We start from the raw sequence: 12,769 nt of genomic DNA on the forward strand, positions 1-12,769 counted from the left end.
CCTCTCACCGCTTCTTCCCCCAGCATCCCAGCTGACCTATGAGAGAGCCTGGATGCCTTTGCTCACCCAGCTCACCCCTGCCCACACACTCTCAATCTCTCACTCTGCGGCCCGGGCGAAGGCTACAGTCCGAAAAGCGCTCTTCTCCCAACTTTCTGTCCCTGGTCAAAGCCTACTCACCGCAGAGCATCAGCTATTAATGGCCTGTCCACACCCCCCTGCACCATGCACTCTATAGAACACCACACCTCCCGCCGTGCTATTTAGTGAATGCCTGCTTGCTTCCCCCACGAGGCCGATGGTCTCCAAACGTTTGACTAAGAAGCCTCTTAAAAAAAAAAAAAATCAGAAAAAATTCTGAGTACACAGCCCCAATAATATTCACTCTAAAATCCTGTCTAGGTAGTACTGAACTCAGATACGCATGTTATAAAACGTGCACTGACTCTGATAAGCCTCTTACTCCAGTTACTGGTTTACAGGAAATACAGACAGCAAAGAGGACTGTTAATTTATACAGTGGAGAGTCAAGTAATAAAAATAAGATTGCCAGGAGTTCCACAGGACTGATGATCTGATTCTTCAAAAAATGAACTCTAATAGAAACGAGGCACGGAAGGGGACTGAGAAATCAAAGAGATGGACGCCCTTAACAGCCCGCCTCATTCGGATGCTGGTTCCAGAGAGCAGAAGAACAAAGTGACAGGGATGTGCGGGCATCTGATGCTAAGAAAACGCTCTTTCCTTCAGGTGTGACAATGGCATTGTCCTTAAAATTAGAAACAAAGAGTGCTCATCTACAGGGATCCATGTGAAACACCCACAGATGAAATAACACAAGGGCTGGGATTTGTTCCGAAGGGGCTTATGTAATCATCTTGAAAACCTCGTAAGAAACACCTTCATTTTACTCCACTGCCAACCACACAACGGTCGAGGACCTGGAGTCATGACCTAGGGTCTGAGCCAGCAGGTCCAGCTCCAGAGTCCACACTCGTAACCCTCTGCTCTCCAGGCTGCTGCTTCTCTTCCAAAGGAGCCGAGTTTCTGAACGCTGGTCCTGTCTGCACAGGCACCGGAGCGGAGCTCGGGGGCTGCCTACCTGGACGAGCTGCTCCGTCGAGGGGGAGACCTCCGTCTCTTTCCGCGTCACCCCGAAGCTGCCTTTCAGGCTCGTGTCCTTGACCTGCTGCTGCAGCAGCGGCACCAAGGACCTCAGCGCGAGCAGGACGCCGAGGATCAGCAGGGTGGGGTGCTCCTCCTCCACGGGGACCAGCAAACCTACAAAGGCCGCAGCGAGACTGCGTCACAGCGGACCCGCTGCTGGGAGCCCGCAGCACCCTCTGCTAACAGGAAGAGACCCGAGCGGCACCCTGAGGCTGGGGGGACGCAGACGGCACAAGCATCACTACAGAAAAGCATGGGGCCACGAGCAGAGACCCAGGGGCGCCGCTGGGGCGCACTTGGCCCCCGGCTCAGCGGGGCCCCGCGCAGCGAGGGAAGCCAGGCAGCTCTCTCGCATCCGCTGCCCAGGTGCTGCCTGCGCCACCTGCCGGGACGGGTGCCTGCCGCCACCCCAGGGTGGGAGGCCCAGGCAGCAGGCCTACAGCCATCCAGATGGCCCTGCGGCTCGGGCTCCCTGCACCCAGGGCCTGTACAGAGGCCGTGCGGTGTGCAGCCTGGAGGGCCAGTCCCAGGAAGGCTCCCGACCCGCCCCGCCGGGCGCATCCTCACTGCTGCCTCGGGGAGGAGGGCAGGGAGAGGCTTCCCCAGGCCTCACGCCGCCCCGGCGGCGCGCCTGCACACTTCCCTGTTGGCCAGGCTGAAGGACCCCGTCAGGAAGCTGAAGAGGGGCTGCCTGACAGTAAAGAATTTCCAAGGCCTATCTCGGGAAGATGCCAGGGGCCCCCACACCCCGGGGCGAGGCGCTGGCCGGTCGGGCCTCACCTAGGAGCACGCTGAGCAGCCAGCTGTAAAAGTACTGCGCCCTCCTGGAGTGCTGGCAGATGCTGACCACTGAGCCCGCCGCGGTCCGCCGCACGGTCGGGGAGCTGGACTTCAGGTTCGCGATGAAAGCCTTCAACAGCACCTGTGGAAGCCAAACCCAAGTGGGCGGAAGAGAAGGCTCCTGGGAAACTCAGCACGTATTTCAGAGAAGCATGACCTGCTCCAAATTCTCGCAAGTATAAAGCATTAGCCACTGGAGACTTTCCCAGAGCTGAATGGAAGCCCCTCGAGTGTGGGATGCCTCAGAGCAGTCTGCTACGTGTGTGTGCAGACTCTTCAGTTCTTTATGAACCGCAAGGAGGGCCCTGCTTAGCGTCTACGTCCCTACATGAGAGTGAGAGCCTTCAGGTCTGCAGAACACGTCCCCGCAAGGTCTGCGGCCAGGGCCAGGGAGGTCCCACTGCTGTTCAGCTGCTCAGCCGTGTCCCACTCTCTGCGACCCCCTGGACTGCAGCCCGCCAGGCTCCTCTGTCTGTGGGATTCTCCAGACAAGAACACTGGAGTGAGGTGCCACTGCCCTCTCCAGGGGATCTTCCCGACCCAGGGATCGAACTCACGTCTCCTGTGCTGCAGAGGCAGATTCTTTACCACTAAGCTGTGTGGGAAGCCCAGGGTGAGTGAATAGTGGTGCGTAAAATAAACGTAATTAAAAAAAAAATCAACAAATAACGAAGTCGAGGAGGAGAATGCCTAAATGACAGCTTGTCAACTTGCTGCGCAAGCCACTAAGAGACACTCTCAGGCCTGGAAACGTGCAATACGGCTGAACTGAGACCACACGCTCACAGTTATCTTCCTAAGAAATCAGAGAAGACTTTGTTACTGTGCCTCCAAAGGACACAGTGCTATACTTCTAACGATGCCCATTTAGGTCTTCACAAAAATATCCAAAGAATGAAGGGAGCGACTACGCAGCTGCATGAGCTTGGTGACTGTGCTGCTTAAGAAGGTCTATCCCCATCACTCTGGGCAGTGACCTGGCCCTGTTACTGCTGGGTGCGTGAGGAGCATCGCTGAGCAGTCAGAGACACGCAGACGCCACCGGGGAAGGTGTGCCTGTCGGCAAACGAGCACAAGTCAGCAGAGCGGCATCCGACTCATAAGTGAGCTTCTCCCTAACGGGGTGGCAGCACTAACTGGTTCTCACGGCTCACTGACACTGTGAATTCCCAGATTAGAGCTCTGGAACCAGAGAGGGGGGACCAGACCCCCAGCCACACGACACCCCCCGGAGACCACGGCCAACAGTTTCTCCTCAGAGACGACACCTGGAGAGAAGCCGCTCAACCTATTTCTGACACACTCTGAGCTCCAAACAGAGAGCATCTTAAAGAACTCCTTTCAGTGAGATCACACACACACATCATCATGGAAACAGTAAGCTGAGACTCATCCTGACCAGCCCACACTTCTACGCAGAATGAAGACTAAACGTCACTAGGACGTGTCAGCCCACACTGAACCTCAAGTCTGGAACAATAATAAAGTGGAATCTGCGCGCTCCAGGCAGCGTTCTTGGGTCCAAATCCCACAGTCCTGAGAAAGCCTTCTAAAGGCAGCTGGAGGGAGGTCCCCGCACCATCCTTAAAGGTCTTCTCACGCGGAGGAGAAAGCGCCCTAGACAGTAGGTAAGAGAGCTCCAGTCTTCCAGACACAGGCAGGACGTGTACTTAAGAGCGCTTCAAAAGGAAAGAGACACGAAAGCCATTCCACTTGGGAGCCAAGAGCACTTCAGGGAATGGAAACGGAAGTTCAACCAAACGCAGCACCAGAGTGCACTCAGCAGATGACATCACCGAAAAGCGCTGACGCTCCAGTCCGGCGGCACAGGGAGCTGCCGCGATCGCCCGCGCCACCGATGACGAGCTGTGAGCTGGCACAGTGCTTGGCACAGCTCTCTGCAGTGTCTGCCGAAGCGGAAGCATCCACACTCACACCCGACAGCTGCGGTTCCAGGTGTTACGACCCGTGCTCCAGGAGACCTGCGCAAGGATGGCGCGGCAGCGTTCGGGACACCAGCACTCAGACGACCCCCGGTCCAGGGCCCGGATGCGGTAAAAGGGCCAGCTGCGGCACACTCACCCAAGGGAACGCCCGCAGCTCCAGAAACCACAAGATCCAGTGACACGCATGGCGACAGGGAGGGCTCTCACAAGTTGAGTGTTGCGCAGAGGGGGCCGGACCCAGAGAGCACACACCCCAGGCCCTCCACGGCCGCGGCTTACACACTTACACACCGCAAGGCCCTCCACGGCCGCGGCTTACACGCTGTGACTTACACACCGCAAGGCCCTCCACGGCTGCGGCTTACGCGCTGTGACTTACACACCACAAGGCCCTCCACGGCTGCGGCTTACATGCTGTGACTTACATACTTACACACCGCAAGGCCCTCCACAGCTGCGGCTTACACGCTGTGACTTACATACTTACACACCACAAGGCCCTCCACGGCTATGGCTTATACACTGTGACTTACATACTTACACACCACAAGGCCCTCCACGGCTGCGGCTTATACGCTGTGACTTACATACTTACACACTGCAAGGCCCTCCATGGCTACGGCTTACACGGTGTGACTTACATACTTACACACCACAAGGCCCTCCACGGTTGCGGCTTACACGCTGTGACTTACACACCGCAAGGCCCTCCACGGCTGCGGCTTACACGCTGTGACTTACACGCCGTAAGGCCTTCCACGGCTGCGGCTTACATGCTGTGACTTACACGCCATAAGGCCCTCCACGGCCGCGGCTTACACGCTGTGACTTACATGCTTACACACCGTAAGGCCCTCCACGGCTGCAGCTTACACGCTGTGACTTACATGCTTACACACCATAAGGTCCTCCACAGCTGCGGCTTACATGCTGTGACTTACATGCTTACACACCGTAAGGTCCTCCACGGCCGCGGCTTACACGCTGTGACTTACACATTTACACACCGCAAGGCCCTCCACGGCTGTGACTTACACGCTGTGACTTACACACCGTAAGATCCTCCACGGCTACAATTTAAAGACAGATCCTCTGGCATTAGACGCCAGGCCAGTGTGACCAGTCCTGGGGAGGAAGGAGGGAACGCAGACAGGGAGGGCTGGCAGAGGCCACCGGTGCCGCTAACGTTGCGCGTGCAGACCCGGGCGGTGGCCCAAGCACGGGCTCGCTCTGTGGCCCCAGCTGAGGAGGCACGTGTCGCCCACGTGCTGTGTCTGCATTCCACATCAGCCAAAGAAAAGCCCGAGAGTCTCCACACCTAACACAGCAGGGCCCCGTCAGCAGCTTCTGATCAAACATGCTGGGTCAGACCCGTGGACCTCTACCGTGCAGACACCCCACAGGAACCTGGGCACAAGGTGTCATAGGCATGAACTCACAAGGGTGAAAAGAGCAGGACGGGGGCAATGGTAGACGAGAGGCATTCGCAAATGCGGAAGCTGGGCGGCGAACAAGAGGAAACTGAGTGAGCAGCGGCCCGGGAAGGCGCTCCCGAACGAGCCTGTTTAGGCACTGGGGAGAAGCCACCGCCCAAAGCAAGCCCGGCCACGGAGCTCTATGGAGAGCTCGGGTGCGGGGGCCCAGAGACCCGTGAGCGTGGCCTGGGCCTGGGGACAGACAGCCACACACTGGGCTGCTCCCAGGCGGACTGCCGTGGCCCCCTCCCGCCCAGACGGCTTGGGACGTGGGCGCCGCTCCCCATCTCCCGCAGGGGCAGGGTCCCGGAGAGGCTGCCAGAGCAGAAGACAGACGCCAGCACAGAGACAAGAGAGAAGCTGAGGGAAGTCTGCCTTCTGACCAGTGAGACTGTCCGCACAGCCCCTCTCTAGCAGTAAGCCCAGAGAGACGGGGACCTGGCGGGGCAAGCAGGCCTCTGACGGAGGCCAAGACATTGTAGGACAGACCCAAGGAGCCCACCAGGCTGCAGTGGCGGCCGGAGGACCCACAACGGCCAGGGGAGGAGCCAGGGCTGGTTAATCAGCCATCGCGCGTGCAAGCGCAGAGACACGCTTGCAAGCTTCTGCTGAGCGCCAGCAGAAGGCATGACAAGGTGGAGCGCGCCAGGGAGTAATAAGCACACGAAAAAGAGGCAACTGCTGACCCCAGAAACACCGCAGCGCTACACAAAGAAACATAAGCACAGCACAGAGCAGGACCAGCTGTGACCACAACTCAGGACAGCAACGTGCACACCGAACATGTGCTTCACTGTGGTGAAAAGATGGAAGAAGGGTTAGAGCCAAACGCATCTTCTCCACTGTAAAATACATACATAAAAAACCCAAAACCTGCAATGTAAGCATGTCATTTAGAAATGTAGAGGGAAGTACCGAGAGAACTCTGGCACAGGACTGACCCACTAAGAGGAGAAGATCAGGACTCTTGGCAACTCTCAGAGCGTGTGCCAGGACACAATGGACAGGACACGAGAGAGGGGCTGAAGACTGCCGCTGCGGCGCAAACAAACAGGAGGCTGAGTGGCGCCCCGGCCGCGGGCACGCACACCCAGAGGACGCCGTTGGGGTGCCGGCTCTGCCTGCAGTTCAGGGGCCGCCGCTTGGCCTCAGTCAGGCTAGGCAATCAAGCCTGGACACCAAAACCAGTCTGCTCTGGCAAAATGCCTTTTGAACTTGCTTCTATAAACTGTCTCCCTGCTCAACTTTTCACCCCACAGTAAGAAGGCAGAAGGGGAAAGAGGCCCTTTGTATGCCTTTAAGAAGTCAAAGAATTATAATCCAAATTGTGACGCACTCTCAAATGCCTATCTGTGCAAAAGCGCGACTCCCACTAAGACTCATTCACACGCCTGCGACTTGAGGCAACACTCATACCTTAATCTCATTGTCGTTCGCAAAGTTGCCAAAAGAAGCCATAATTTTAGGGATCGCTGCAGCCAGCGTCTCCTGGACGGACTCCTCGGGTCTCTTGCTTGTGCGCGTCAGGCAGGGCAACAGGTTCACCAGGTACGGCCTGCGGCGGGAGAGGAGCACCTGTTACTCTCCCAGGTCCACCTCAATGAGGAACACGAGCGACCAGCTCAGGGCCTGTTAGGCAAAAGCCGATGTCTATATGCAAGAGTCCTTCCTGGAGAATAAACAAACCTCAGCGGGAAGACTCAGTGCAGACGAATCAATAGCTTGTTTTAAAAATTCTCTGCAACAGATTATTATAGCCATTAAAACAGTCAGATTTTAGATTAGAAAGTAACAGAAAGAAAGCACTGAGAAATGAGGATGGAGCTTTCTTGAACAGGGAGGACTGCACAGTTTTTCTCTGAGCACCCACACTGAGTAAGGCCTTGGTGAGAAGCCCCGCCCCTGAGAGCGCAGCCGGCAGTGCGGGGCTGGACAGCAGCAGTCCCAGCTGAAGCCGCGGGCACGCTGGGCGCAGGCGGGGCGCCCTCTAGAGGCAGAGACAGGCAGCAAGCAGGCGCACCCCTGGGAGGGGGCACCCCTGGGACCGCACAGGGAGGGAGCCGCCCTCTGAGAAAGAGATGGATGGCCCACGGGGAGAGCATGCCAGACAGCAGAAGAGCACACGCTCGACTTTTCAGAGAAGCCACGGAGGCCAGTGAGGCAGCAGTGTCTGAGGGGACGGGGCTCCAGGGCCAGGTCTCCCTGGGCCTCGTACGGAGCCTGGACTTCTCTGAACAGCCGTGGGAAACGAGTGGCAAGTTCAAGTAAGGGAATGGCATGACCCAATCACAGTTTTAAGGTCACTTTGGCTTCTATGTGGAAAACCTGGGATGTATTGCTTCAGACATGTATTAATAAGTTTTCAAACTAAGGTCAGTAAAGGAGCAAGGTGATACAGAGAGATTCCCCGGTGACTGTACGTCCACAGTCGTGTAAGACTCGCATCACACTCTGACCCCGTGGAACAGGTCACTGTTTGGTGTCAAAGGAGAGGGTTTCTGCCACTCCACCGGTTCCGCAGGGAACCAAGGCATCCACGGACGTCAGCACGTCTTGCCGGTCACAGAGACGAGAAAGGAGTTAAAATTGTGGTCCTTCCTTTGGCTTTCACTCCATTAAGAAAGAGAGACACAGATGTAAAGAACAGACTTTTGGACTGTATGGGAGAAGGCGAGGGTGGGACGGTTTGAGAGAATCATGTATAGCTGAAACACGTACATTACCACATGTGAAAACAGATGACGGGGGCAAGTTCGATGCGTGAAGCAGGGCGCTCAAAGCCGGTGCTCTGGGACAACCCACGGGACGGGTGGGGAGGGAGGGGGGAGGGGGGTTCAGGATGGGGGACACGTGCACCCGTGGGTGATTCACGTCGACATATGGCAAAAACCACCGCAACCTTGTAAGGGAATTGTCCTCCAATTAAAGTAAACTAATGAATTAAAGAAAAAGATACAGTTGTATCAATCAGTCAAAACTTTCTTCACACTGGGCACTTCTAACCCATGTGATAGACAAAGACACGGTTTTCTGTAATCGCCACGCTGAGCAGCAGGGAGGCGGCGCGCCGTCTGCGCCCGCCGCCAAGCGTCTCCTGCCCCAGCAGACCCCGGCAGGGCGACAGGGACGCCCGCTGCGCTGGGACGCTGGCTCCTGCGTCCCTCGGGGAGGGAGGGGCAGAAACCGAACCCGTGTGCGAGCGCTTCTGAGCCTCGGCGGCTGGGAGGACAGGAGCGGACGCGGGGCTGCGGCGGGAGGCGGCGGGCGGCGTCAGGCAGCGGGGCGGGGAAGACCTCCAGAAGCGCGGCCTCGGGGCCGAGCCGCCCCGACCAACACCGCGGTAACAGCGATGGCCCAGGGCGCCCACTTCACCTGCATTTCTGAGGCCGGACCAGGTGAGCCAGCTCGGCAAACCTCCAGAGGGCAGCGCGCAGGCTCCGCGGGGCGCCGTTCTGAGGAGAAGAGCGAGAGTCACGCCGAGGGGCCGGGACAGCGGCGCCCAGGGCCCCCGCGGGGGCGCCTCTCGCTGCTCGCTCGCGTCGCCAGAGAAAAGGCCACTCAGTGCACCTGCTTTTGAGATTTCAAGGCTTAATGGGGTGAAATCATAAAGACTTTTTCCTTAAAACTGCCATTTTAAGTCCCATCTCATCTAATACGTAACGAGGAGCAACTTTCTGAGGAAAAGTGAAACAACAGAGTCTACTTTCCCAAACGGCATTTGTTTCCTTCTCACATTTTTACTTATCAAATCAAAGAAAATTTCATACACTGCTCAATACAGTGGATCAACAGACTTTTTTCAATAACGAAAAACAAAAACCCACCTTTTTAATTTCCTTATAGAGTTCCAGCTGCAACCTCGGAAGATTAGAATCCATCAAAGCCTACAAGAAAACACAGGAGATCTGTCACGGAAGATACGTTCTACTAGCAGTTCCTAGAGGGACGGTGGAGGGCAGGGAGGCCTGGCGTGCTGCGGTCCACGGGGCCGCAAGGGTCGGACTCGACCAAGCGACTGAGCGGCAGCAACGTGGCAGCTCTACAGGAATCTGAAGGCGACTGAAATCAATTTTGATGCAAAGGAGAATATAATAGCACCTAAGCTGGAAACCTGCCCATCAGGAAAGAAGTATATGTATGCAGGAAGCTACCAACTAGACACAGGTCGTTCACTATAATATTTACAAGGGAAGGAAAAGAATATTCCTTACAATCGAATACTACATAATATCAAAATTAAACGGCAGACAGTTCAAATTCACTCTAAAGCTCTCATGTTCAATTAAAGTACATCTTTTAACCATTAAAGCACATTCTTTAATCATCATTTTTAATGATGATCCAACATGAGCAATGGCCTGGAGTCTGCAAAGCCAGCAGGGCAGGAGGTGGATACCCAAGGTCAGAGCCCTGACTCTGGCATGGGAACACTCCTCTCCACGCAGAAGCCGCATCCTTCCCAAAGGTCTGGTCCTCCCGCGATGCACAGGTCCTCCCCACCTCAGGGCCCCAGCGACACACAAATCTGCTGGAACCACAGGCTCCTCAGAGCCCTGCCCCTGTTGCTCGATTACAAGTCAAACCAACAAAATGGCCACACGGGCAACTTCAACCCAGCAATAACGGCTGATGGCAACCACCAGCAGGGACCCAGAGTCCGTGCTGGAGAAGGCTCCCAAGGCAGAAAGGCCTCCATGCCCCGCGCTCAGCCGCGAGAGCCCGCTCCTCCAAAACGGCACTGCCAATGGCCTGGCCACGAGAAGCGAGGAAAGACGTGACGAAGCCTGAAGAAGCTAGGGAAGATACACCCAAACCTCCACAGAAAAGGCCTCTGCCCTTCCCGTGATATAAGCACGTGACATCTGTAGACCAACTGGTCTTTGCAAAAGTCACAGTGGCTCAGCAAGCTTGAACATCAGAACAGGGTCATATTCTGGGAGGTTCTGAACAATGCCTCCGCTATTTTAAAATTCTAATTCTACTGTTTCAGTTTGGACTACAATCCCTTAAACGAGCACATCAAAACGGACAAGCATATAGTAAAACACTGCTTGGCCAGTAAAAGTAGAAGGCATATCCGAGTTTTGTTTCACTTTATAAATGCTCCATAAACTAACGTCAAGTGTATTTTATTACAAGAGAAAAGTACACTCCAAAGCCGTGAAACAGCAGTCTACGGGCGCTCACTCGCTGGCAATGCTAATGTGCCCCCCGACCCTCCCTGCTCCCGTCCCCACCCCCATACCAGGGACACACAGCCGCCAGGGCCAGCCCCGTGACAGCCTGGCCCCTGCTCCTCACTCGCACCCCAGCACCTCCTACTGGCTCAGGGGCCCCCCTCTTCCCTGGACACCGAGCCGCCCTCCCGGATTCTGGACAGTCTCTCTCCTGTCCAAAGCAGGCTACAAGGCACCACCTGGCTACTTGAACTACCCGGTTACAAATCTTCGAGAGCTCTTCCCTTTCTTCATTCTCTGCCAAATAAAGTGTAAGCCCCTTGAACTGATCCTCAACGTCTCCCACGCCCTGGCAGAGTCCCCCTCCTCTGTGCGTCTGCAAGGGGTAAGAAGGCCCTACGGGCGTCCCTAGAGCACTCCTTGCCTCTACTGCAGCGGGGCACGGGTTCAATCCCTGGTTGGGGAAGCCAAGATCACACATGCCACACAGTGAGCCACAAAAAGAGAAGGTCCTAAATCTTCTCATTCACCGAACTGCCACCACCTCCGGGGAGCCTCCTCTGCCCCCCCAGACAGAAATCACCTCCGCCTCCAGGCTGCAGTGATGAGCTGCCAACATCTCCCAGCTCAGAGCTCACACCATGCATTCAGCCATTTCCGTACAAACATGCTCCGCATCTGAGACTCGCATTATCTGACGGCAGGAGCACAGTGTCAGCGGAACCCCCAGGATGGCTGGGGGCACGAACGAGGAGAAGGGCAGAGTGAGGAGAACAAGGGCCACTTCCCAAGGCAGCAAGAATTAGGAAAGAAGAGCTTCATCTTCAACGCCAGCAGAGAGCAGGAAAAGGGCAAAGGGGATTAAAGCTGCGGGGATCCCGGGCACAGACTCTGCACCAGGAAAGCCTGAGCAAAGAGGACAGGCGTCCCCCGCACTCCCCACCTCACCTCCCACCCAGGTGGCTCTGGCTTTCTGGCTTCACCAACCTTTTCTGGGAACTCCTATCTCCTATCTAAAACCAACTCCCGCCAGAACGCCAGCCAAGTGACCAGAGAAGGCACGTCCTTCCCTGTGAACAGTCCTGCCTGACCCAGGACTTGGGGGACAAAGACATCAACGGCGGACCCAATGCCCGGCCCCTTGCCTTCTCGGGGCCTCGCAGTTTCTCAGCAGAGTGACACTCGGTCCAAGGGTCCCCAGTGGTCACTGTCAGCGCCCATCCCTGCCCTACGCCCTGCGCAGGCATGAGAGGAAACCCGTGCCCTCTGAGTGGGCAGGTACAGGCAGCACCCTGGCAGACACTGGAGTGCCTCCAAACCACACACTATTAGATTAGAAAGTGCAGCCGCCCTACAGGACTCCGCTGCTCAGAACAAAAGAACGCCAAGCTATGGTTCCTCCTCTTAGCCACAGTGACCGCGTCTCAGAGGACGCCGTCCAGGGGGTGCTTACTTTTATGACTTTGTTGAGGCATTCGTCAGCCACCATCCTGACATCTGACTCCGCGTCATCACTGCACAGCAGAAAAAGTTCCATAGCGATGCCCAGAAGTTTCTGAAATTCTGGAGAATTTCTAAGTGAAAAAAGAAGAAAGACTGTCACAGCCAAGAGGAGACAGGACGATGAAACGCAGTTAAGTTTCTGGTATCCTGTGTGGGGTTCTGGAACAGAAAAAGCATGTTAGACACACAGATAAAATTCATTTTAATAATATATTTCATTTAACCCAATGTATCAAAAATACTACTTCAACATGTAATCAACATGAAGAAATTAGTGTGCTAAAGAACAATCTTTTTTACAACACATCTGAATTCAGACACAAAGTTTTCATCAGAAATATTTTATTTGGGGGCGTCCGTGGTGGCCCAGTGGTTAAGCGTCACCTGCCAATGCAGGGGACACGAGTTCGCTCCCTGGTCCGGGAAGACTGGGAGGCTCCCACATGCTGCGGGGACAGCTAAGCCCGTGCACCATGACACTGAGCCCGAGCGCGGCAACGAGGGAAGCCCGAGAAGGAAGGGAGACCCAGCACGGCCAAAACTAAGTGATTAAATGCGTCTTTAAAAGAGAGAGAGAGAAGGAGACAGAAATACTAGTATAGAGATTCCACAAAATTCACAGCTGAAAAAGCAGGCTTAGCTGTAACTAGGAGATAACCTG

General features: G+C 55.7%; 1 protein-coding gene across 1 annotated transcript in view; it reads right to left on the reverse strand.

The window, feature by feature from the left end:
* Nucleotides 1-12,769, reverse strand: part of HTT (huntingtin) — a 125,824-nt gene that overhangs the window by 89,741 nt on the left and 23,314 nt on the right. The window contains exons 3-8 of the mRNA XM_052641713.1: nt 12,059-12,179; nt 9,253-9,312; nt 8,801-8,880; nt 6,845-6,983; nt 1,948-2,089; nt 1,103-1,281 (exon numbers count right to left, since the gene is read on the reverse strand). Of these exons, the coding sequence (XP_052497673.1) occupies nt 1,103-1,281; nt 1,948-2,089; nt 6,845-6,983; nt 8,801-8,880; nt 9,253-9,312; nt 12,059-12,179 (721 nt within the window). The remainder of the gene's footprint in view (nt 1-1,102; nt 1,282-1,947; nt 2,090-6,844; nt 6,984-8,800; nt 8,881-9,252; nt 9,313-12,058; nt 12,180-12,769) is intronic.

This window comes from Budorcas taxicolor, chromosome 6 (assembly GCF_023091745.1).
Source record: "Budorcas taxicolor isolate Tak-1 chromosome 6, Takin1.1, whole genome shotgun sequence".
NCBI lineage: Eukaryota > Metazoa > Chordata > Mammalia > Artiodactyla > Bovidae > Budorcas > Budorcas taxicolor.